A 27,927-nucleotide genomic window follows, 5' to 3' on the forward strand; every position below is an offset into this window, starting at 1 on the left:
TCACTACTTTAGGAAGAAAAAGAATTGGCTATTTTATGTCAAAACTAAAGAGAAAATTAGTGTTTTGCATGCAGCAATGTAAAAGCAAGTACAACTTTTTTTTTTTCATTCTTGGCACACTTCAGTTGTTTTGGTTCTATATATTGTGTCTGTTCCTTCACAGTTTGTTCACAAGCAGGGCCTAAGCTTCTCCAGCATGCAGTATTTATCTTCTTGATTCAGAACTGGAAAACCTGTAGGATTGCTGACAATGGGGGTTAAAGCTTTGGCACTTTTGGTATGACTTGCCAAAGAAGAAAGACTGCTGAATCCCAGGGCCCTGAGAAATGGCCTGTTGAGATATTGGCAGGGGTGCCTGCCCACCAGCTTTCTTCCAGCCTTTATTTGAAATTCTGCAGCTCCCCTATACACCCGCCCCATGTACTTGTGTCTGAGTTTAACCAGTTTGTATCTGCATTTGCTTAAATTTCCAGTTGAGTTTGTACTAACAAGCTGAATTGTAAACAGGCATAGCTGAGATGCAGGTACATATTTCTGTCAGTATCCCAGTTTTATGTGTATCAACCCCAAGCATAAGGGATGGACAGATGGCCAGAAGCAGTACTGTCTTAAACTACCCAAGATTTTAGCCACAATCTTCTTCACTTACTTATATTCCCTTCACTAACAATTCTTGTATTACTTCATGGGGAAAACTTATTCATCATATTGTATGGAATTGTGCTGCTGACTCCATTTTGATAGTGGATGTGTCATACTATTTGTGAAACACAAAATCTTCAGGATAGCAATACTTTATTTGGAAACTGGTGCATTTCTGTATTGTAATAATATGAATTAAATGGCTCATTGTACATGAATTTATTAATACAAGTCATTTCAGATGTGATAACTTCTTAATTTTATTACAGTCACTTGAATACAAATCAGCTAAAAGCCAAGAGGTTGAGTTCCTTGGGAACTTTTAATCAAAATAAATTATTTAATCAAATCAAAGTTATACACCGGTATTTCCTCATGACCACAGCACCCACTTCTTTCTGGGATTTGTGTTGGTGCTTGCTTCTGAGGGAGAGAATCTGAACAGAGGGGTCCAGTCAACAGAACTGGAAGAATAAAGAAGTATTTATTTCCATGAAGTGCTGCAGAATGAAAATATTTTAGCACTTCTATGGTACTTATTGTTCAACAAAAAGAACATAAAAAGTCAATACATTGAATTTTTAATGTATTTGAGATGAAAGCCAGCATCAGAATAGTGAAACTTCCCACAACTGGGAACCAAGATTTTCATTCCACTCGGTATTTACTTCTGTGTATGCCTCCATTCTCTGGTCCAACTGGGGCGGCAGGGAGAGGTAGAGGGGTGCATTTTTACTTACCACTTCTGTTTCCCTACATTGCTAGCCTCTGTCTATGAAGACTTGTTACATTCTGCTTAGCCAGCTTTAACCTACTGCTGCATGCTAGACCATAATTTCTGTATGTACAGTCTCTTATGTCATCTTTGCACCTGAATACATTTCACGTACCCTGCAACTCTGTGTATTCTGATTTTATAGTATCCGTTTCTAGGGGGAAATGCATTGCTCTGTACAAATGCAATTCCTGCCCTTACACCCAGAACTGAGAACTTTCCTTCTGCCATGCTCACAGAAGCGGCACGCCAAAGGAGTAAGCCTGCAGTCTTTGAAGAAGCCAATTTCCACCACTTAAGTCATTATGCCGAACGAAAAAATTTTTTACTGTGTAGATACATGCTTGAAAAATGGGTATTTTCATAGGAAGCATGGGAAATCCCTCTGGAAATGTGTAAAAGTTACTTTCTCTCCAACTGTTCCCTTATGCAGCACTTGCTGATCCTTCCAAACAAGAGATTAATACTATCCAACTCGTTAAATGTAAAATTGAAATTATACACCTTAGGTAGATGTAGAGATTCAACTAGATACCAAGACAGATTTACAGAAGCACCTAGGTACCTTTTGATCCCTCTGGGAATCTGATTCTTGTGATATTTACAGAGATTATATTTGACATGCAGTCAAGTCTCACAAAGTTTCCTTTTATCAGACAAGTTTTACTGTTTGTCACCTCTTACAGATGTGGGTGTAGGGGAACTGATCCAAATGGAGCTTCCTTTCTTCAGCTCATTTGGGTACTTCTTAACTTTAGTAACTTGATCTATTTTTTTGGGTTTCCATCAGCAGTTTAGGTGTCAAGTAAATTCTCTAATCTTCTGTTAAACCAATATTTATTTAACTTCCAGTAGACAAACTTTAAATTCTAAGTCTTTTCAAAGTATGTATTCTTTGGAAAAGGTCTCGAATGTCTGCATAACTTCACCTGTGATCTCATGAATAATGTGTGCTGTTATGAGTATCAACTTGATAGTGATGATTTAATTACTGAGTTGAAATGTCAAAAAGAAAATAATAAGTTTCTTTTTCATAAAAAGACAGCTTAAAATATTATATTGATGAAATTCTGGTTTATGCCACGGACTGAAGTTTTGTATTTAATCTTTTTATGCTCTTTGCAAGTAAGCAAAGGTCCCTTCTGTTCTTTTACATTAAAAAGAGTTGGTGGATTGCAGACTTTATAATAGAATAAATGTGTTTAAGGGCAAAATAGTTGTGGATTAGAACTTTCCAGCAAGCAAAGTTTGGCATTCTAGCATTTTTCTGAGTTAACTCTTCAGGCTTGTAAGAGAGTAGTTGTAATCTTTGCTGTGCAGTAGAAAACGTTGCACTCACACACCCGTTTCCCATGTTTGCTTGTGGTTACAATTGTGAGACTGAAACTTCTGCTACCTTGTACATGTTGGGAGGAGGAGAGTATACCTGTTGGAATTGAATAAAAATAAACTTATTTGAGGGAAGATTGGATTTATACTGTCTTTAAACATGAGTACTGCTCTATATTTAATTTAAATGACACTCCACTTGTTTATGCTTCTTTTATCAAGCACTTTCCTCTTACCAGCACATTTGATTTGCAGAGTCAATGCACTTGCTAACTTTATTTCATTTCAAAAAACAATAGCACTGGCTTTCATAAGAATAAAGACAAAGAGGATTATTTATTAGTTAGGAAGAAGTCTTTGGAGATGCACATGTATGCATTTTATGTGTGTATGCGAGCATACCTATATAAACGTATTTAAAAAAAATATGCACATAGTCAGATTGTCAGAGCTTAGCATATTAAAAAAGTATATTCCACATTGATTTAACTGTATGTTTTGCTACTGGCCCAGATAAAGTTATTTGCAGTGGAGCATTATGAGTGTTCTAGAAAGATGGGAAATGTTCAGTTCCCATTAGCTGGAACTACTTTTTGTCATCTAAGTCCTCCTTTACTTTCCAAACCACAACCAAAATAAAATTGAAATTCTGCTCTTTTTTCTGAACAGTCTGAATATACAGCTTGCACAGTTTAGGTTTTTTTCAGAACACCTTTAAATAGAAATCAGAACCAGTAACGAGATGTACCACAGCAGACTGTGTAACACACTGCAGGGCATATGTACTACACACTGCCTGGCACAGCATTATGCAATCCTGCCCTGCATTTTAGTACATTAAGAGGGTACTTTCAAGTGCAAAACTTAAAATGTTGTGTAAAATTTGATTGGTATATGGCCTTGTCCCTTAACGATTAGCCAAATCTGAATTGAAGATGTGAAATTGCAGATATTTGCAACATTCATTGCTCAGCAAAACAATGGCAGCATTCTTAGCCATATTCAAATACTCTTGAAGAATCTGACAACTTTGAAGTGGTCAGGTAGACTTTATGTGTTTGAAAAATCATAAAGATCCAATTTTCAGTTTTAAAAATAGTTATTTCTTTAAACTATAGAAATACTTTTGAGCTTATGCTTCTGTCAGTCATCAAAAATGCAAAGGAATAACGTCTTCAACTAAAACATTGCAGTGGGAATAGGAAATAAATCTTTAAGAAGACTGGTTGTTACAGTCAATACCCAAGCATTTTGGGTGACAGGTACCCACTATCTAATTGATAGAAATGAATTTTTTTTTTATATTTGGTTTTGCTAATTCCTTTGCTTCCTGTCTGTGGAGTTATTGGTTGAAGCGGTCCACTGGGGACATGTCTACTGTTCATACAATTTCCGTGACTGATATGGATGTAATGAGTTTTTTTTCCTGTTACATAGTTCTTGTCTTCATTCCCCTGACCATGGGTTCAATGAGCACATTCAGACTCCTTATGAAAACCAGCTCTGCCAGCTGAATGGCAGGAAGCTTATGGGTTTATTTGCCAGACTTCTCTGAATGTATAAACCAGTTGCTGCAGCTCTAAAAATGATATGACTGGCGCAGCAGTGATTTTCTGCAATGAAGGTGGATGCTGGCAGGAGTTATGTACTGCAGATATTTTAGTGAACTCTGAAAAGACCACGCTCTAATACAACACTCACAAACATTTCTGCTAGTCTGTGATTTTCTCTCTATCATTATCTTCTGTAGAATCATATCTGTGGGAAACCAGTTTATAGGACAGTGATTTACTGTGTAACAAGGAATTGTTTTCCCTTGTATTATTTAATGCGTTTTGGCTCTAAAGCATGCCTCAGTTTCCTTCATTTATTTGTTATATGCAGTGGGGAACAGCACGAGGGGCACAGAAAGAGTGTGCCCCCAGCTCGCTAAGGTTAGGACTGAACTGAAAATCTATTGTGTCAATTAGCGACTGCTTAGACATCTGCCTAGCTGGGTCTCTTTTGATTCTGAGCGTTCTCTGTAATTTCTAACACTGCCAAGGGGAAACACGTGGTTTTTGCTTATTGGTCACTAACTGTTCTGTGATGGGGTTCAAAATGGTACTATGCAGCATTAATAGCTTTTCTCTGAAAATAGTACATGCTCCCTGAAATCGAAGAGTAAGCCTCTCATAGTCACTCTAGTACAAACACCTCATGAGAAATACTCGCTTTAAAAGGTGTTTTGCTCTTGTTCAGTGTTTGTCAGGTTCAACTCCAGCCATGGCTTCCCAGTGGAGATTGGTTCGGACGCCAGCATCCTCCAGCTGAAGGAGGCGGTTGCCCAGCGACAGGGAGTTCCAGCTGACCAGCTGCGGGTGATTTTTGCAGGGAGGGAGCTCAGCAATGACTTGACACTGCAGGTAAGTCTCCCTTGGTAGCTTCGCTCCTGGACTGCTGCCAGCTACACTGCCTCTTCCTCTAATGCTGCCAATCTGACATTCATGCCTGAGATCTAATAGAATAAATAGTGCCTGGGGATTCCTTGAACTTTACTCCACACTGCTTCATTAATTCTGACCTTCTTAATTATGCATTAAAACAGCAAGCAGGAAGAATAGGGGAAGAGAGAGAATACGAGAGAGAGTGCACAAGAGAGAGCTGTGCCTCGTGAATAAATGTTTACTGACTACCGAAGCAAGCCATGCACAATTTCTGTATCTGTTCAATTTCTATCTTACTTATTCCATTTGAATCTTAATGAAGAAGGATGTGAATAAATTGCTGTAAATCAGGTTGCACAGTCATCACATTTTATAGAATTTGTGACCCAATTGTGACCCCTGGAGGATAGCTACAGGGCTGCTGCTGCTCTGTGTGCTGCTGCGCATGCGTGCAGGTAAATGTGCTGCTGGAGGGATGGTTCCAGATCAGAAAGCCCACAGAAGTGTACTCCAAACCACTGAACTCATAAACGTGTGAAGCTAAGAGAGTAGCAGGGAGCATGGAAGAGTGGCTATAAGTAGGTATCTGAATTTCAGGTCCTGAAGGTTAGCTAACTGTTCTCTTCAATAAATGCAGAGGGCTGTTCATCTGTGGTGAGCAGTAGTAAGCATGGAAAGAGGTTCAACTTTCTCTTCCTTGTTGTCTTTGCTACCATTACCAGCGCTGCCACAGCTGCTTTATAAATGTTTTTGTTTATCCTGTATATGGATTTGGCAGTTCACTCAGATAGCCAGGGCTTAGCATAAGATCACACATTTAAAACATTTGGGGAACTTGGGGAAACCTACCTGCCTTTCGACAGAGTGCAAATACTGATTTAATGAAATTGCTGTCCTTCTGCAGTCGTATCAAAGAACTGCAGATGCAATCTGTAGTACTGCAGGTGATTATATAAAAGATCCCTCGCAGGCAGAAATATTTCAGATTAATTGGCACTCATATTTCAGAAGTATTGCTGTACTTAGAATGGCTGCTAAGCCTGGGTACAGAAAGTCAGTACTGTATTGACGACCTATCACTATTTCTCCTTGGGTATGATATTTATTGCTTTGCAAAGGGTTTTAGGGAGTTTCAGCACACAAAGGAAGATATAGAAATGCAAATTGTTGTCAGTCTCCAATGCGTCACGTGTGGATAGTGTTGATGCATATATTCAGGGCATAAATGGCAATGTGCTTCACTTATTTATTAAGACATATATATGAAAATATGATTAAAAAATATATAATGTGAATTGTAGAAGTTGTCAGTTGCCAGTTGCTAGATTTGGGTGTCTTGTGTTGTTCTATCACAAGCTTCTGAACCACTTAGCATTTCCTGTGAAGCTGTAGGTATTGGTGTTACTACCATTTTATGTCAGCATGAAACACAGATTCTGAGCCCAATTTTACACTTGCAACCAAGTTTATTGTTGGCTCCAACATACAGTCTGTTGCCAGGGTAAATTAAAAATTGCTTTCCAAATATACAGGCTTGCTAATGACTTAAGTCATTTCATTGGAATGTCAGAATTACCATGTGTAGTCAAGACTTTTTATTATTTAGTAAACTGGACTTAGACTCATTGCTTTGACTCTCGGCTTCTAAAGCAGTTCAAAAACAGTTTCAGATGGTATAATCCATACTTCTGTATTTAAGTGTCTTAAATATTGCAATGATTAATATCATCAGCAGTGTATCAACTACATTTTTATTCTTGATATTTAATTATGTGTATTTTACTCTGCTTGTGTGTCTGCAGTTTTTTCTGTCATATATTGCGTATGTGTATTTATTTATTGTGGAAATTTGTCAGCAGAAGAATAGTTGAGGGTTTGAGGCATTTGAGTTTCTATGGTAGGCTGTTTGGGGCTTTTTGCATAAGAAGCTGAACGCTAGTAAAATTTGAGTGCTAGTGAAATACTAACTGCTGTCATTTATGTTGCATCTGTAATTTCAGAGTTAACATCACATGCAAGCAAATTAACTAGCTCTTGTTTTCTAGACCTACAGATTTGCCTGCAGAAAAATACAACAGATTTGTACTCAGTTGATGCTTTTAAGTTATTTTATTTTATTTTATGGTAACATAGAATTTCTAGTAAGACTATTTTGTCCTTCCGTTTTTTGTAAATTACTTGTGAACTTATTTGCCCAAGATACTGTGGGAGAATCTAGATGTCAGGAAGGAGAACTGATAGTATTACAGATAATGAGATTATAGAGGACATGGGAAAAGTTGCAGTAATTGCAGGAGTGTGGAGCAGGGATATAGGAAATAGTCCAGGAAACCAAACTTTATTGGTTTCACAGCTCACAGAACAACTAGATTTGGCTTGACAGCTACTTTAGGATCTCAGGCAGCTGATACAAAACATAAATGAGAATGTGAAAGCTGCGTTTGGAGAAGGAAAAATCTTTCATGGTAGCTGAAACCTGTAAAAAAGAAATTAAGCTGGAATGGACAAACATTAAAGAGAAATTATTAAAAGAAAGGAAGTGCCAACTTGAGATCTTAAATAAGTAATTTGATATCAACAACAACAGTAAAAATATTGTAGAAGGATCGAAAAGAAGTATGTGTGGATACATTTAATTTGGTACCTCAGATAAGTGTTTTGTGCTTGAAAAAAGAGAGGAAGATTAGACACTGATTCAGCTGTGCACAGGGGAGATCAGTATCTTAGCTAGTGACTGAGGGGCAAGTAGTGAAATTAGAGCCATGGTAGAGAAAGATTGGTAATGACTGGATGAAGAATGAGACCTGCAAAATTTGGATCTCATAAGAAGGAATTAGAGTAATAAGCTGCTTCCTAAAAGCACAGCAAATGGTGTCACTTTAAGGGTGCTAAATATTCCGAAGAATGATGAAGAGCTCCCTGCTGATTACAGTTCACTTTGGAATGAATAGAAGTAATTAATTAATATATACCCAAAATAGGAATTCTTTCAGAAGGCTGTCATGAGTACATGAGAACAGTGGTAAAATCTTCCTGTGGCAATCATAAGGGCGAAAGAAGAACAGAACCATAACAAAGTCACCAAAGGAATAAACGGTAGGTAGCTGCATATCAGGAACATTGAAGTATTGTATCGGGAGATGACTGCTTACAATAATGTTGTCCTTGCCTCCAAGAATGGCAAAATTAGTTAACAAGCCTTCTGGAAGCAAAATATGTAATATTTATTGATGCACAATTTTGCTCAGTGCAAACAATTTGAAATTTACTACTGATAATAGAATCAGTATTATATTAGTACAGGCTTGCCCTTTCTCGGAGAACTCAGAATCCCCTTGTGTGAAGAAGCTCTTTGCAAATAGTTTGTAAGAGATATTCCCTGCCTTGCAGAGCTTATGGTGTAAATTAATAAGGCAGACAAACAATGTGATGGGAATCAGTAGCCTGGCTTGTGCACAGTTAGTAGCAAAACAGGCACAGAATTAAGTCTTCTGTTTCCCAATCCAGTACCATTTCTTTTCAACAGTGTTTACTCTGTGAGGTAAATGTAGAAAATACAGTTCTTTGAAACAGAAGATGACTAAGCATGTGATTGGTAGCAGGACTTGTTAGCTTTACTGCAGTGCTCCACTGAGACAGCTTCTAAATCAGTTAGCTTGTATTTGACTGGAGCATAGGCTCGAGGCTTGGAGCATAGGCTTCACATGAATTTGGCTTTGACTGCATCCATCCATGTAGGTGTTTTCCTAAAATTATTTATACATGCATTCAAGAAACAAACAAACATGACTAGAAGTATTGTTAAACACTGGTGTGTGAGCTGATGAGCATAACTGAAAATGAGTAAAAAGGAATGGCATAACTGGAGTAGCAACATAGATGATCATCTCCACAGAGGAGGGAAAAGAGAAGTGGTAGAGGAGAAATGGTGTTGTAAGTCATGTTAGCATGCTGCAATTTGACAGTGCTTTGGAAAGAGTATGCTTTGTTGTGGAAGGGTTTCTGAATAGTGAACATTAGAGGTCAATCCAGAGGGCACCTGGTTCTACTGAAAGCACTTTCCAGTGCTGTTGTGTGAAAAGCTCAAGGACAGAGACAGCACCTTGTGACAACTGGTCTCAGTTTATATCTCTCACATTTTAAATATTTATGAAAATAGGGTATCATTAATACCATTGCTCTCAGTGAACAGCTTTTTTAGCAGAAACAGGTATTTGAACAATGGAACTTTGCATTTTATTGAAGGACCTTGTGTACCTAAATGTATGGAGACTTTCTTACTGTCTAAGCACAGCTTAGCTCTTCCAGCAGTTCTTGTATTTCTCTGTTTCAGTTTACTGAAGGTACAAAGGAGAAACCAGGTGACACACTGCAAAATGTGTCTCTAATCATCAAAAAAACCGCATGTGCTCAACTTTAGTTATAAACCTGTGAATACTAAGATTGGAATGGGTCTTTTGACATGCACAAGTAATGCCTTTTGTTAAAACCTACACTTTTATATATAGGATACCAAGTCACTCACAGGAACATCTTTGATATTCAGCAGTTTTGAGGGTTACAGAATACAGTTGAGCCAACATTTGCATATGTAAATGCTGTTTGGAGAGATTTGCTCACAGACATCCTAACTGAATCAATCATCCTATGCAAAATTCAAAGAGAAAATTATTTTACGTGTGTGTGTTTAAATCAGTATTTTGGGTCAATATTTGATCGACCTGTGGATCTTTTCTTACTTGTAAAGCTGGAAGAAATGCATATTGCACTTCTTCAAAACAGCTGAAGAATACTTAGGTATATTATAGTAATAAAGGAAATCTAAAGATGCCATCTGTGTGGCCAGGTAATATGGACTTGGCTAAATGAGTGGATAACAGTGCTGCTCACTCTTGCTTCTTTTGGTGGCTGCAGACTCACTGTATGTGACACCAGAGACTCTATACGTTGAGTAAGTTTTTCCAAGACTTGTGATGGACCTCATGGTATTATATGCCCATAATGCATGTGGAAAGTACCATGTAGCCAGATTTAGTATGAAATTAAGTCAGGGCCAGCTGAGGTCTACAGATTTTCTATATCTTTTTAAGAGAATACATTGCTCGTTACTTGTTCTGGCAGATCAAGATCTAAGTGCATTAATAAATTAGAACTTTGAGACCCGTAACACATTTCCATTCTGCTTTTAAATGCATTGCTGTTCTGTTCTTTTTATCTTAAGTTTCTCCTGGAAGTAGGAGACTATGAAAAAGATTTAACTATAGCCAAATAAGGGATAAATTATCTTCAAGTAGTTTGGTAACTCCAGAAAGTGAATGGGCCATGTTTGAGTGGGCTGCAGCACCTAGGATGGCCTTGAACTTTGCTGGTACCTTCTGGATTCTTCTGACATTTTGTGTGTATTTTAGTTGGCCTGCTGATGGTTGAGGAGGAAGTATGACAGGGTTTTCTTTGCAAACTTTCTGCAGTGTGCATTCTCTATAAGTTTGTATTTAATTCCTAGAAGTATCTGGGTTTTGGTACCTAGACGAATTCTGTGTTGTCCGCTAAATCTGGTTCATGGTTCCCTGGAATAGGGTTGCTGGTGCCAGTATTCTTATAGGAGTCTTACTGACTCATACTATTTCTGAATGACCTGATTGCCCTTTTAGAATAATTTTCAAATTTCTGAATGTGTTTTTCTTTTGTTTTCCACTTTGCTCACAGTTTCAGTAAGTTGGGAGTCTATTGAATTAATTTCCATTCCATCTGTGGTTGTTATTACTTTCTTGTATGTGAGAACATGTTCAGGCAGCAGATGAATTTTGTTTTTTAAACTTCATTTCTCTTAGGCAGTTAAAATTCACTACATTGAGGCCATTAAGTGAATTTTATGAAATCCATTTCTGAAAGAGCAGTTGCTTTGCATGAGACTGATAGAGAAACCCCAATACTATTTTCACAAAATACAGTATGTTGATAAGAAACTCCTCTGGCAGACCACTGTAGTTCTTCTGAAGACATATATAGTGTTTCAGAATGAAATTATCTTGAAAATTGCACTAATATTAGATGTGCTTTTGTTTTCTACCTGAATACTTGCATTAGATGGGCACTTGTTGAATCTTTCTCCCTTGTCATGAATATAATCCAATTCATATGTTTACAATGCTGTCCATTTTTTGATTTGGATCCTGCTTTAGGTTTCAGGAGGGAAAATGTGCAAGAAAAAACTTCAAAAAGCTGTAGTTGTTGGAGTGGTGGCAGTGAGCAATAACTTTTATGAGTTTGTAAATCATGACAGTAGAAGAAAGGTCAGCCCACATCTTTCATTCATCACCTTTCTAAATTGCTCTGGTGAAAAAGTGTCTAGCATATTGCACACCATTACCAAAAACTGTAGTTGAATTAGCAGAAGTTCAAAGGTAAAAGGGATATTTCCTTCCTTCTTCCTCCTTTTTCCCTAAAATTCTGGTAGACTACATTTATAAGTAAGGATCCATAGAGACTATGTATTTTCTAATTCATAATGAAAATAGAACAATCATTGACAAATACTCGTTGTGTGTTAAAAAAAGAAAAATAGCATTTATTTAACACCTTACATAGTGAAAATACTGGATTAAGAAATGGCAGATTGGGACAGAGTATCTAGATTATTTTTTAACATTCAGAATTCTGTGTCTGGAAAATAAAATCGTAAAGGAAGAGTTGGAAACTTCAGTGTTGGAAATATATTTTAAAATAGCAGGTAGCATACCAAATATGCGTCCTCAATAGAAAGCTGGAATGCAGTCCCTTGCCATTATAATTTCTTTGCTTTAGTCTTAATTTTACTTATTTAAATTTTTACAGCTCTGATGGTCTGAAATGTCATCTGTAATACATTCATGTTTGTAATTATCAAGGTCACACAGCTATTTAGTAAACCATTCTGGGTTTCCTTCTTCTTTTATATTTGTTTTTCAAGCTTTCTCATTGTAATTGAAAATGTGGGAGGGAAACTTAAATGCTTCATATCTGATTACAGTTTTCATCACAGACGAACCTCCATACTCTAGGAGACACAGAATTGTCCCTGTTAGGAGTGCCTTTGTTGGGGGGGAGGGAAGAAGACAAGAAATAAAAAGAAGAGTTGTTGCATTATCACAGAATCACAGAATGATAGGGGTTGGAAGGGACCTTTGGAGATCATCTAGTCCAACCCCCCTGCCAGAGCAGGTTCACCTAGAGCAGATTGCACAGGAATGTGTCCAGGCAAGTTTTGAATATCTCCAGAGAAGGAGACTCCACAACCTCTATGGGCAGCCTGTTCCAGTCCTCTGCCACCTTCAGAGTAAAGAAGTTCCTCCTCATGTTTAGATGGAACTTCCTATGACCAAGTTTGTGCCCGTTACCTCTCGTCCTGTCACTGGGCACCACTTAAAAAAGACTGGCCCCATCCTCCTGACACCCACTCCTTAAGAATTTATAAGCATTAATAAGATCCCCCCCTCAGTCTTCTCTTCTCCCGAGTAAAAAGAGCCAAGTCCCTCAGCCTTTCCTCATAAGAAAGATGTTCCAGTCCCCTAATCATCTTGGTAGTCCTTTGCTGTATCCCCTCCAGCAGTTCCCTGTGCTTCTTGAACCGGGGAGCCCAAGACTGGACACAGCACTCCAGATGTGGCCTCACCAGGGCAGAGTAGAGGGGGAGGATAACCTCCCTCGACCTGCTTGCCACACTCTTCTTGATGCACCCCAGGATGCCATTGGCCTTCTTGGCCACAAGGGCACATTGCTGGATCGTGGTCATCCTGTTGTCCACCAGGACTCCCAGGTCCCTTTATACAGAGCTGCTCTCCAGCAGGTCAGCCCCTAACCTGTACTGATGCATGGGGTTATTCCGCCCCAGGTGCAGTACCCTACACTTGCCTTTGTGAAATTTCATAAGGTTCCTCTCTGCCCAACTCTCCAGCCTGTCCAGGTCATGCTGAATGGCAGCGCAGCCTTCTGGTGTGTCCACCACTCCTCCCAGTTTTGTGTCATCAGGAAACTTGCTGAGGGCACACTCTATCCCTTCATCCAAGTCATTAATGAATATATTGAACAAGACTGGACCCAGTACTGACCCCTGGGGAACACCACTTGTTACAGACCTCCAACTAGACTCTGTGCCACTAATCACAGCCCTCTGAGCTCTATCTATCAGCCAGTTTTCAATCCACCCCACTGTCCGTTCATCTAACCCACACTTCCTAAGCTTGCCTGTGAGGATGATGTGGGAGATAGAGTCGAAAGCCTTGCTGAAGTCAAGGTAGACAACATCTACTGCCCTCCCCTCATCTATCCATCCAGTCATGCCATTGTAGAAGGCTATCAGATTGGTCAGACATGACTTGCCCTTGGTGAATCCATGATGACTACTTCTGATAACCTCCTTTTCCTCCAGATGCTTTGAGGTGATGCCCAGAATGAGCTGTTCCATCATCTTTCCAGGGATGGAGGTGAGGCTGACTGGCCTGTGGTTTCCTGTGTCTTCCTTCTTGCCCTTTTTGAAGACTGGAGTGACACTGGCTTTCCTCCAGTCCTCAGGCACTTCGCCTGTTCTCCAGGACCTTTCAAAGATGATGGAAAGTGGCCCAGCAATGACTTCTTCCAGCTCCCTCAGCACTCGTGGGTGCATCCCCTCAGCACCCATGGACTTGTGGACATCCAGTTTACTTAACTGGTCTCTAACTTGATCCTCCTCAACCAAGGGAAAGTCTTCTTTCTTCCAGACTTTCTCTGTTACCTCCAAAGTCTGGGACGCCTGAGGGCTGGCCAGAGCAGTAAAGACTGAAGCAAAGAAGGCATTCAGTAACTCCGCCTTCTCTGCATCATCTGTCACCATGGCACCTGTCTCATTCAACAGTGGGCCCACATTTGCTCTAGTTTTCCTTTTGCCTCCGATGTTCTTGAAGAAACCCTTCCTGTTGACCTTGACATCCCTTGACAGGTTTAATTCCAAGGAGGCCTTGGCTTTCCTCGTTTCATCCCTGCATACTCTGACAGCATTCTTGTAATCTTCCCAAGTGGTCAGTCCCTTCTTCCGCATACTGTAGACTTCCTTCTTCCACTTGAGCTTTTTCAGAAGCTTCTTGCTCAACCATGCAGGTCTGCTGCTTCCCTTGCTCTTAGGGATACACCGATCCTGAGCTTGGAGGAAGTGGGACTTGAATATCACCCAGCTCTCTTGAGCCCCCCTACCCTCTAGAGCCCTAACCCATGAGATTTCTCCAAGCAGTTCCTTGAGAAGATCAAAGTTAGCCCTCCTGAAGTCCAAGGCTGCAATCCTACTTGTCGTTTTGTGCATACTGCACATGATCCTAAACTCTATCTTCTCATGATCGCTACAGCCAAAGCTGCCCCCAGCCTTAATGTCCTCCACCAGTCCCTCTTTGTTTGTCAGTACTAGTTCCAGTAGTACACCTCTCCTTGTTGGCTTCTCCACCACCTGAGTCAGAAAGTTATCATCAATACACTGGAGGAACGTCCTGGACTGTACATGCCTGGCTGTGTAGCCTTCCCAGCAGATAGATACCAGGGTGTTTGAAGTCCCCCATGAGAACCAAGGCCTGTGATTGTGAGGTGACTCTCAGCTGTCTGTAGAAGGCCTCATCAGCTTCCCCATCCTGATCAGCTGGCCTGTAATAAACATTCACACCAGTGTCTCCCATATTCACCTGCTCCTTAATCCTTACCCACAAGCTCTCAACTTGCTCATCATCCACCCCCAGGGAAAGCTCAATACATTCCAGTTGCTCTCTCACATAAAGAGCAACTCCACCACCTCGACTTGCTGGCCTATCTTTCCTACAAAGAACATAGCCACCCATGACAGTGTTCCAGTCATGTGAGCTATCCCACCATGTCTCAGTAATAGCAATGTGATCATGGCCCTGTGACTGCACACAGACCTCTAATTCTTCCTGTTTATTCCCCATGCTGCATGCATTGGTGTATAAGTGTTTCAGAGAGGGAGTTATGTGTGTAATTTTCACACTTGAGGGGTGGTAGGCCTTCTGGTTCTCAAAAATACTAGCACGCTGCCCCACAAGTGCTGAGCTACTATACCCAGGCGCCTCTCTAGCAAGCCCAGTTACCTCCTCGTCCCCCTTCAAATCTAGTTTAAAGCTCTCTGAATGAGCCCTGCTAACTCTTGCCCTAGAACCCTCTTCCCCCTGTGATACAGGCTTTTCCCATCTGTTACCAGCAGGCCTGGTGTCTGGTAAATCAAGCCATTATGACAGCAAAGGCTTCATGAAAGGAAATAATGTTGATCATCCTAAAAAAGTAACACCAACACAGGCTTAAAAAGAAAGAAGACAATTGTTTTAGGAGTTATTGAAGCAAAAGTAGGTATGTAATTCCTTATATGTAATTTCATTGGAGCAACCTTCAATGAATTTACAATTCGTAGAAGCTTTCTTATGAACTCTGAACGCCTGTTGAAGAAATGAATGTGAAGTGTTTAAAAAAAATCACTAATAAGCAGAACAACAGAGCAATACAATTTTCTGTCCTCATTTAGACTAAATAAAGCAGCAAAAGTACCTGTTCCACAAATGAAATAATTTTCGCTTTCTTCATACACAGAGCAGGTTGTTATTTCATTTTTTCAGGTAAAACATTGGTACCATTGATTTAGTGAAAGTGATGCCATTGACTTCCCATGAGCCAGCATTCTCCCTCTCATTCTCTCTCCCTCTCATTTTCTCTCTCACTCATTCTCTCCCTCTTTTTCTCTCTCTCTTTTTATCTTTCACACACACAAAATCGTTTCTGTCCTGGTGAAGCTCCTCAGCTAGTGTGAAATGCTGTACCTTCCATCCATAGAAGTACAGATGTGACTCCCATTCCTGCTGAGTCCAGTTTCTAGTGCTGTTCCTGAATGAGCTGATGAGTGTTTTCCTCACTTGTATTGCTTTTCTTACTAGTTTCCCACTTTTCCTGCTTCCATTTCTGCCTCTCCCAATCAATTCCAGTTGTTTGAAATCCTGTTTCCAACCAGTATCTGTTGCCCGTTGCATTGTTAAGGCAGCTTAGGAAACTAAATGTTCTTTCTAATTTTTCCCTTTCCTAGCCTGTGAAATAAAGGGGGGGAAAGAATGAGAAAACTAAGTTGCCTTGCAGATCTGCTGTACCTGCCGATGAGCTGACATTTTCTTCTACCTATGATTTCTGTTTCTCATTGGATGATGTGCTTCTGTACTAACTGATGACCTCCCTGTTTTCTGATCTTGTGTCTAACCAAGAAGCTGACACATCTGCAGGAGGCTATAGGAGCTACAGGATAATCTGCAGGTAGGGGAGGGGGCCTTGTGGAAAATCTGGGGAGGATTGTCATCTGACAGGGAGCCACGAGAGGTATGCTGCCTTCCAGGAGCTAAGGTCCGAGATGTTGCCAAGAGAGTGTCACAAGTTGTCAAGAGCACAGACTACTCTCCATTGCTACTCTTTCATGTGGGCACGAATGACACCGCAAACCAGAACCTGGGAAGAATCAAGGATGACTACAAAGCCCCGGGGGTGCAAGAGAAAAGTATTGGTGCCCAAATTATCTTTCTTCCATTTTACCATTTACAAGAAAGGGTGCAGCCAGAAATCAACAAGTACTGCAAATCAACTTCTGGCTTTGTGGCTGGCGCTGTCATGAGGGTTTTGGCTTTTATGACAATGGGACGTTCTTCAGTGACTATAGCCTGTTAGGGAGGGATGGGATCCAGCTGTCTAGCAGAAGCAAGAGCACCTTTGGCAGCAGGCTGGCCAACTTGGTGAGGCAGGCTTTAAACTGAAGGACTCGAGGGGCGGGGTCCAAAGTGACAATGCTCGCGCCATTGCAACCAACTGGTGAATAAGCCAGGCCAACCAGAGCAGTGACAAATGTTCCTTAGCGGCCTCCCAAGATGAGAACCAAAAGACCAACCACCTCAAGTGTGTGTATATCATTGCACACAACCTGGGGAACAAACAGGAGGAACTGGAGCTCTGCAAGCAGTCAGGAAGTTAGGGTATCGTAGGAATAACTGAAACATGGTGGGACAAGTCACGTGACTGGAGGATCGTGATGGATGGCTATAGGCTGTTTTGTAAAGACAGGCAAGGAAGAAGAGGAGGAGTCGTGCTTTATGTTAAGGAGAACCTTGAATGTATAGAATTCAACTACGGCAATTGTGGAAGCCCTATTGAATGCCTTTGGATCAAGATCAGAAGGGTCATCTCCAAGGGGGATCTTACAGTAGGTATCCGCTACCTACCTCCAAACCAAGAGGATAAGGCCAATGAAGCAATATTTGGGTCACTTAAGTAAGCTTCAGGTCAACAGAACCTCGTTCTTATGGGTGACTTCAACTACCCAGACATTTGTTGGAAGAACAATACAGCAGCTCAGATGTCACCCATCAAGCTCTGGAGCACGTAGAGGACTGCTTCCTCATACAAATGTTAGATGCCAACCAGGAATGAGGCACTGCTGGACTTGCTACTCACAAACCAGGAAAACCTGCTTTGTAATATCTCGGATAGTGATAGCCTTGGCTGCAGTGATCACAATATTGTGGAATTTGGGATCCTGCTGTGCATGCTGAAGGTTAGTACTAAGACAAAGGCTTTAGATTTTAGAAGAGCAAACTTCAGCTTGCTCAGAGCTCAGCTGGGAGGGATTCTGTGGGAAGCTTCCGTGGAGGATAAAGGAGCCAGTGAGTGCTGGGAGTTTTTCAAGAACCCTCTCCTGGAAGCGCAAAAACAGTTCATCTCCTTTAAAGGTAAGGGAAGTAGGTGGAGCAAGAGACCCCCTTGGCTTAACTGCGAGCTTCTGAGTCTGCTCAAAACCAAAAGAGAAGCATATCAGAGATGGAAAAGCGGATGAATACCCATTGAGAACTACAAGGGCATTGTCAGGGCGTGCAGAGATGCAGTTAGAAAAGCAAATGCTCTGCTCAAATTGAAATTGGCCAGAGATGTCAAAAACTACAAGAAAGGGTTCTTCAGGTACGTAAACAACAAGCAGAGACAGAAGGAAAATATTGGCCCACTGATAAACAGGAGAGGTGAATTAGTCACCAACAACACTGAAAAGGCAGAGGTTCTCAACACTTTCTTCACCTCTGTCTTTACCAGCACTGTTGGGCCCCAGACCTGGGGAACAAAAATCCAGATTGATGCAAACACAGACCTGCTGTCAGTGAAGGAAGAGTTGATATGTGAACTACTACAGGAGCTTGACCCCTACAAATCGATGGGACCTGACTATCCACCGGAGGGTGTTAAGAGAGCTGGCTGACGTCGTTGCAAGGCCGCTCTCCATAATCTTTGAGAAGTCATGGAGCTTGGGGGATGTCCCAGAAGAAGGCTAATGTCACCCCCATCTACAAGAAGGGCTTAAAGGAGGATCCAATAAATTATAGGCCCATCAGTTTTACTTCAGTCCCTGGGAAAGTTATGGAACAAATCTTCCTGAGGGCTATCACAAGTCAAATGAAGCACGTGATTGGGAAAAGCCAGCATGGATTCACCAAGGGCAAATCATGCTTGACAAACCTGATCACCTTCTACAAGAAAGTAACCTGCTTGGTTAATGCAGGAACAAGTGGTGAACATTGTCTGCCGGGATTTCTCCAAGGCTTTCAATACGATTTTCCACAGCCTCCTCCTAGAGAAACTGATGCATTACGGTCTAGACAAGTCGTCTGTGCGGTGGGTGGGGAACTGGCTGACAGGGTGGTGGTAAATAGCTCCTTTTCAAACTGGCAACCTGTCACAAGTGGGATCCCCCAGGGATCGATATTAGGCCCAACGCTGCTTAATATCTTCATAAGAGATCTGGATGATGGGATCAAGTGTACCCTGATGAATTTTGCCAATGATACCAAACTGAGTGGGGAAGTGAACACTTGGGAAGGGAGAGCCACCCTGCAGGAAGACCTGGGTAGGCTGGAAGAGTGGGCTAGCAAAAACCTTATGAAGTTCAACAAGGACAAGTGTAAGGTCTTGCACCTGGGAAAACGTAATACAGGAGTGCAGCACAGGCTGGGATCTACCGGCCTGGGAGCAACTCTGTGGAAAGGGACCTGGAGGTCCTGGTGAACAAGCAGCTCAATATGAGCGAACAGTATGCTGCTGTGGCAAAGAAAGCCAACAAGATGCTGGGTTGCATCAACAAGGACACCACCAGCAGAGATAAAGAAAACATTATCCCACTCTACTCAGCACTTGTCAGGCCACACCTGGAATACTATGTTCAGTCTTGGTCCCTGCTATACAAAAAAGATGTGGACAGACTGGAGAGTGTCCAGAGAAGGTCCACAAAGATCATCAATGGACTGGGAAGCCTGCCATATGAGGAAAGGCTGAGAGAACTGGGTTTGTTCAGCTTTGAGGAAAGAAGGCTTCAGGGAGACCTTATCACCATGTTCCAGTATTTAAAGGGTGGCTACAAAGAAGATGGAGTCTCCCTTTTTACAAGGAGTCACATGGAAAGGATGAGGGGTATGGGTACAAGTTATTCCTGGGGAGATTACAACTGGACACAGAGGAAAATTTTTCAGAATGAGAACAATCAGCCATTGGAATAATCTCTCAAGGGAAGTGGTGGATTCCCCAACATTGGACACTTTTAAGATTTGGCTGGACAGGGTGCTAGGCCATCTTGTCTAGACTGTGCTTTTGCCAAGAAAGGTTGGACCAGATGATTCTTGAGTTCCCTTCCAACCTGGTATTCTATGATTCTGTGATCTCACACAGCTGTGTTCCTGTCAAGTAAACAGCCAGGCCCTCTTGTGAGATATTTGACTTCACGCATATCTTCGTATCAGTTTGTCTATATATATATATACGTGTGATAATGTATAAAAGGTTATCGTATTATTTCAGGTCATTTTGTAAAGGTATGTAAATGTTGGCAATTTTTTAGTTGATGAGGTTACACTTCTCATGAAGAGACGTGTGTGTGACACCACAGTTGCTAGTTTTATGGTAGATTTAATATAAAAAAAGATACCAATGATGAAGCATCTTTAAACTTCAAAAACATTTCTAATACAGTTTTTCCATATTAACTATTTGACATAAAACAGCATGATGGAAACATAAAAGTTTTATTGTCATATATTTGGTATGTGTGATATACCAGAGCTCTGACTTTGTGATTTGTTTCTTATGCAGCTCATCCCAAATTATCCTATAAAATATTTTACTGTACTACCATAGCATCTTTAACATATCAATCTAATAATTTGTATCTTCCACAGTATGCAGCATGTTGTAAGTGCAAAACAGATAAATGTATGCAAGAACAGATAAATGTATGCAAATATGTTTAAATACAGAATATCATAGCTACTTTCCTCTTTAACCAACATCATATAACCTTCATTCCCGCATTATTTTCGTTACCCTAGATGGTGATTTGGGGCTTTGTTTACCATTTATCTTATACCAGTATGTTCATTACTATAGCTTAAGCACACTTAATTTGAAGTGTCTGAGCATCAGGAAAGGAAGAATCAATCCAATTTTAAAGCATCTTGATGTTTCTACTGTCAGAATTTTATAGCAAAAATGTCTCAATGATAGTAAATGACAATAAATAAATTAAAATTACCAATTGGATATGTATCATTGGAAACCTTATTCTTTGTGAAAGTGTTCCCTTTTTCTTTATTAATAGTGAAAACTGTAGTGCCTTTCTTTTGAATGTACTAAGATACTCAGCTTTATAATATGGGAATTTTTGTGTAGTATTTTATGTAATTTTTGTTTCTGGGCAGCAAGTAGTAGTGAAAACTTCTGTTAGTTTTCTGAAAACAATTTTATAAATTTTTGTGCTGTCATAGGAAGATTTTCAATACATTCCACTGTGACAAACACAGGAAAAGAGGAAGTGGTACAACAAAGCAGCAGAATAACAAGGGGAAGAAAGGATTTATGTAGAAATATATGCCATGCTGATGTAAACATTTCAAGACTGAGTATCAGAAGGCTAGGAGGAGTGTGGGAATTTCAGATAAAAAGGGTTCAGGTAGACCTGAAAGGTTTGATAGAGAGGGTTATGCTTAATTATATGGCATTTACTAAATGTGAGGGAGATTAGATGAGCAACTGAAGAACAATCATCTGTTGTATGACAGGGTTCATGAAGCATCTGAGGTTGTTCTACCAGGCAGGAAAGCAAGAGGTAAGGTGAAGGTTAAGGTATATTAGAGATGACTGCAAAAACAAGGAAACCCAATGAATTGGATTGCAAAAGCATATGAATTGACAGCAACCACTGGTAAGCCAACATTTAAAAAAATTCCACTAACTATTGGAATTGGAAGTTGTCAATGTGCTAATATAATTTGCAATATAAGGCTACCTGGGGAGAATATAAAGAACTACATTCAAGGCCTGACACCTAAAATAACAGAGATGAACATGTTACTGTCTTCAAAAGAGATGTGATTGCATGCAGAAATCTACCTTAGTGGTAGACCCACTTAGTGGGTCACCAGACCCAAGTGATTTCTTAAGCATATCATCAGATAAGATTAAAACCTTCTCCCTTGCAAAATGGTGATCTTTTTTAAAATTAAAAAGATTAGGACTTTATTCAGTACATTTTTAAAGAAGAAGAAAGAAATCCAAACTGAAGAGCAGTAATCCATGCAAGTCTATTTTCTGGGAAACTGTTTTAGGAAATACTCCAGCTCATTTACTTGACTTGATCTAGGCTGTGAATGCATTACCTGCAATAGTAATTGAAACAAAATATTAAACTTGCGCAGCATACTCAATACTACCATTTATAATGAAGGCAGATACTGGGAATTGTTATCCTATAATCCAGCAAGGCACCTGAAGAATTATGCACTGCAGAATTGCATGCAATTCTAAATACATTATAGGAAACAAGATCTGGGAAGGTTCAACTGGTAACTGTTGATTTGGTGTAATATATTTTCAACCAGAAATGTTGGCCACATAAGCACTATTCAGCCAGGTAAGTACTTAGCCTTATTATAAATTAGAGCTATGAGTTCTAATTCTCATTTCGGAACAGTGGAGAAACTGGATGCAGTAACACATAACTGTATTAATACCTACAGTATATGCCTGCAATGATTTGTGCACTTGCTTTTCAGACACCATTCTCTAAATGCCATCTTTTATCACTGCAGAGGTAATAAAAGCAGCATCCCCAGAAATGTTCATTTCCAATGGAATTCATTGCTGATATCATCTATTTAAGTGAATACAAATGAAAGTTCTCCTGTTTCTCTGAAGGAGTGATGCATTTCTGACTGGTGAACACTGCAGTGTCAGCCTCCGGAAACAAATGGAGGAAGATGGACACAGAATAGGTTCATACCTCAAGTAGCCACAGGATTTAATCTCCTTGTATCTCTGGGTGTATATGTATCAGTCATAAAGTAGTCTGTGAATTACTTATCTCCTGACAAAATTCAAATCTCTCAGAAATGTTATTTTTCTATTAAAAAGAAGGATTGACTTTGCAAGACCCCTGTGGACTGTAGAAAATATTTTAAAAATTGCTATTGATAAATAAATTAAATATAGTACTGGAGGGAGAGTTCACTTTATTCACATTTGTGGAAACTTTCATATGTTCTGTTGTTTCACTGCATTAGGAGACATGCTGCTTCCATTATAAGGTAATTTAGTGTGATGTATTGTGTATTTATAGTTGAAGCTAAAAATTGAACTTTTCTAGCAGCAGAGAACAGTAATAGCCCTGCAGGATATACACTAGCTCACAGTAAGGCCAGTATCTGCAGTTTTAAAGTTGCACTGTATTGGAGACTATCAGTCAACACTGGGGTTTCTCTTACGTGAGAGAAGTTGCATTAGAATTTAGAAAAGACAGCATTTGAGAAAGAGGATTTTGAGAGAAATAACCTTTTGTAAAATGAGAGACAGATGAGATTTGCTTTTGAGGCTTGTTTTGTCATTGCCCACTTTGAAATCTCTTTCTGGTAGCTTCGTTCAATCCTTTTTAAAATGGCATTGGCATGCTGACGAAAGTGCATACCAGGAACGGCATGTGAGGTCTTGTTGCTGAAGAATTTTGTGTTACGTCCTGACTTCATTACACTGCAGGGAGGGGGCTGCAGTGTGTATTTTAATGTCCCTATAACTCAGTAATCCTCATAGTTCTGTAACTTTATGTAGTTTTGAAGAATACTGCTTCTATTTTCTTGAGTAAAATGGAACTTGAAGACATGACTTATTTGGCTGCATCAGGCTGGTAAGTTTCCTTGTCTAAGTCAGGAAAAGTTCATGACATGCATTTATATTTCTGATAGAAATTTATTTATACTAATTATTTTTTTTTCCTTTTTTTTATTTTAATAGTAAGTTATATCCATTACATCATTAATAGTAAGTTACATCCATTTCATCCTGGAATGTGAACCACAGGTTTTGAGCTGCAAGAGGCACTACAACCTGCTGTTATGAGTCCAAACAATCACTTACAGTGCGGTCTGCCAATATTGCTGCTTTTGTATTTTAGTCTACTGTTATGTAGACTACGTTAGGTGTTCTTTCTTGTGTAGTCAAGATACATTGACTGTGTAAGAAAAAGTACTCATTCTGGATACCCTGCTTATTCACTTCTCATTCAGACATTTTTTTTTGTTGATCTCAAATGTGTTTACTGTAGTCAAGATTTCACCCAATGCAGAGTTCAGGTTGATGATCTGAGGTCTCATGGACCAGCCTTTTGGAGACTTTCTGCCCTGGGGCTGAATGAATATAAGTCAAATTTGCATTCTTTTTTATCAGACTTCCATTTAGAATTGTGGGCTTTGATGTCTTTGTTTGTTCTATACTTTACCTCTTCTGCAATTTATCACACTTTTCTGTAAGATAGGTCAAATGCTGCATTTAAAAATCTTTGTGTTTTAAAGTGAATGTTCTGCAGAATATCTGAGCTGCTTTGTACTTCCCTTCTGCCTACAGCAGTCTTCCTTTCTATTTCATGCATTATCTCAGTGGATAATAACTAAAGCTTACTCTCAGTTTATTTTCAGCTATTAGTTTTGCAACAATAGAACAACAACTGCAGAGCGAAAGTGTGTGTTAATGATGACTGCATGCATTAAGATGCCTGCTTTAGGCAGTACAGCTGGACAGATAATACTGCCAAAGGTTGAATCTTTGTATGCTCTTGACTTTCTTACTTACTACACAGCTAATTACCAAAGTCCTCTGACAACTTAATTTTGATTAATCTGTATGATTAGGATATTGTGGAGGTTGAAAGTGTTAATGGAACTTCATGAAAAAGAAGCTCTAACTCACAGGACAGCCTGATTCAGTATGCTATAGATCAGTCAATCACTGTACCAAAAATTTGATTTGCATCTCTAGCCACTCAGCACTGCACAGTGGACCACTGCTGATTTCCTGCTGTCTCTCAGGACTGTCCTACTGATGCAGAACATGATAGCTCAGGATAGTCAGGGAAGGGAGCACAGAGATCTAGTTCATGCTCTGTGAGTTTGGGAGCCAGAACACTCCACTAGATTAGCAGAATATACAAATTAGATATAAAGTCACAGTGTATATAGTAATAAGGCTTCTTCCCATTTTCTACTTAAGCACAGGTATGTAAGTCAGGTGTTTTAACTTGCATAAGAAATGCACTTGTTTTTATTCATTCTACAGTGCAGTCTTGGAGTGCATGAAAACATATTTTTTTGGTTGAAAAGAAGATGCACTCCAGCTGCTACTGGCATTCAGTCTATAGAGTCTGACTGAAGTGAGTCGGAAATAAAACCCCGCTGAAATGCCTGTTTTGTGGATGTTGGGTCCTCAAAATCAGTTGTTTGGCTCTGCAGACTTGCTCTTGCTGGGCATCGCTACTTACTGACACAGGCATCGCCATTCCTCAGTGAGAGCTGCTCACGTGAAGAGGGACTGCTTATCATCTTCAAAATTATCTTTCTCAAAAGTTTCTGGACAGCTTTGAGGAAAGATGAGATTAATAGAATATATTCTATAGTGAAAGATACTCTTCAGGACAGGTTCATCCTTTTGCTATATGTTTCTAGAGTTTCGTCTTTCACTTCCATTCAAAACATGCGTGTTGAGTCAACATTCACCAACTTGTAAAGAAAATTAAATTATAAATGAGTCCATACTAAACAATGCAGTACTATATCTCTATTTTCTCTCTCAGGCTGTAATTTATTTGTGGTAGGTGTTAAATTCTGATACACTTAGAATTGCATATTTACTCTTTCCTGTGGTTATTATGCTATTGTGTTCCAAGGCCGCACCAGAGAGTTGCGATTTAACCAGTATTAAAGGAAACAGGCCTTTTTACATCTGATGGCAGAACTTGTTTCGGTATCTTTTGACTCTTCTGCCAGACACTGTGAATTAAATAATCTGTTAACAGTAATTTACTGTAATCACTGCAGATGTGATTGGTTTCAGTTTCATATAATTATTATAGGTAGTAACTCTTTATAGTTTTCTGTAGAGGGTGCCATGCTTTCAAAATGATGTATATGTCTGTCCAGACAGTGTATAGAACATAATTTTCTGAGCATTGTAGTGTGTAGTTCATTTGCGTTTTGGGTTTTAAGGCAACTTAGCAAGTTTCATACCATGAGCGAATTTTACATTCTATATAGCCTGCACCTGTTGAACGTACTATATATATATATATGACTTTCTAGTCTTTCTAGCTCCCAGTAGGAAGTTAGCCCCAAAGCCACTGTTTCATTTGCCCTGTTGTAGATATTTGGAAGATTTGGGAGGGAACTGTCATTGCAAATTAGTAATTTTTACTGGTGTTTTTATTCACAGTAAGTAATTATCTTAACTGCATCTCTTACATATTTTTCAAATTTTGAGTAATTTGGGAATCTGTATCAATGTTGTCAAAATACTTTCCAAAATGGTTGAACATGCGCTTTTATTTTTGCTAAGGAGTTCCTGTACAACTGGAAAAGAGATGAGGGAGGCAAATGCACGACTTGTGTTGAACACTTGGAATCACATTAACTATATTATATATAATATATACTATATATATTTTATATATATTATATATATAATATATATATATTGCTGCCCTGTTTAGGAATGAACTCTGCTTGCAGACTTTGAAGGAGGGAGTAAACAATAATAATTAACAAGTTTAAGCAAAAATGTAAAAAAAAGTTAATACTCTAAGTTTATTGGCAAGTCTGACATATAAGACCCCTTTGCAAAACAGAAAAATATGAATTAAGAACTATGTTCAGTCAGCATTCTTTAAAGTAACTGTTTTCCTGTGGTCTTAATAGAAGTATAAAAGTAAGAAAAAAAAGTAGGACATTCCATATTATTATTAATAGCATGTTCCAGTTTTGTTTTAAGGCTTCTTATGTATTACTGGTTCTAATAAAATCAAGCTTAGTTGTTCCAATGTGGATTCTTTTCATGTTTCAGAAACTAATGGTGTTCAAATTTTAGATGAGCAGGACAAACAAAGCTTCTAGGTAAGGGTTGCATTGCTTGAAATTGGAAGCAATCATTTCCCCATCCTTCACTTTTATGCTGATTTTCAGTTGCTAGCAGTTTTAAAGACGAGATGGAATCAAGCTTTAAAATATAATACCCTGTCTTATTCTAAGGTTTGTTGCATAGCTGAGCACCAAATGAACGAAATCTCTGTATTCTCCTGATTTAAGTAGCATGGAATTATCTGGGAACAGCTACAGCTGTATTTGCTCAAATATTTCTTTGAAATATGGTTTTAACAGAACAGAGCAATTGTTCAAAATAAATGTATCCAGACACAGAATAATTTGGGAAAATCTGGAATTCTAAGTCCTTAACACCTGAGCCATCAGGCAGCTCATGCTTCTGTTATGCCAGAACAGCAGCAGAAACTCATCACAGTACAGTGGAATCTCCTTCCCTTGTCTGGAAAGCCTAGGAACCTCTAACAGATGTACCTTACGGAGGTAATTGCTGCTAGAGGTGCAGAGGGGAAAAAAAATCTAACCATGCCCTGACTTATCCCATTGTTGATGATGGATTGCATTGCCTTTGCAATGTCAAGTGTGTAATAGCTGATAGTATATTTTGCCTCCTAACTACAAGCATAAAATTCAAAATAAATTTTAATTTAATGAATTTTAAATAGCTTTAAATAGAATTAATCAGGCAAAAATATGAACTTATTTAGCTTGAAAGGTCATTTTTTTCCAAGTAAGACTCCAAATCAGTTGACAGTTTCTGGACGTAAAAAACGTTCTTTTAGCCAATTTCAGGGTACGACAAGCTGATAATATTTCAGCATGTTTTGCTGCAAATTTCTAATGCATAAGAACACAGACTTGATAAATGCCAGGAAAAGACTGGTTCAGAAAATAGTGAAATTTATGAAATATAAATGAGATCTGTATGTCTGTATTACAAACAAACAAAAATATAATTTGTTGCTGCATGTTTGTTGCTAGCTCTTTCCTGAACTAATAAATATCAGCTAAATTGCTGGCCTGAGTCACTTGTTCCATAATCCAACCATGCTCCATATGAAGAAACTCTTCAATTGCTCATACTACCCATCTTCATTTTCAATATATGATTTACTACTTTTCAGTTAGTTACTAATTCATTGAAATTGTTAATTTCAGACAAATATTATCTCAACTCTATGTTGGCAGAATATTTGCATAATTTACACTATTTATTTTACTTCCGCAAATGCTGGAGGTGCTATGTTGGAAGTTTTGTGTGACTTTTTTACCTCAATTC

At 39.3% G+C, this 27,927-nt stretch overlaps 1 protein-coding gene across 1 annotated transcript in view; it reads left to right on the plus strand.

Annotated features, from left to right (window-relative positions):
- Window positions 1–27,927, plus strand: part of PRKN (parkin RBR E3 ubiquitin protein ligase) — a 686,369-nt gene that overhangs the window by 38,204 nt on the left and 620,238 nt on the right. Inside the window, exon 4 of the mRNA XM_059828079.1 lies at window positions 4,988–5,151. Coding sequence (XP_059684062.1) covers window positions 4,988–5,151 — 164 coding nt within the window. The remainder of the gene's footprint in view (window positions 1–4,987; window positions 5,152–27,927) is intronic.

This window comes from Gavia stellata, chromosome 2 (assembly GCF_030936135.1).
Source record: "Gavia stellata isolate bGavSte3 chromosome 2, bGavSte3.hap2, whole genome shotgun sequence".
Lineage (NCBI taxonomy): Eukaryota > Metazoa > Chordata > Aves > Gaviiformes > Gaviidae > Gavia > Gavia stellata.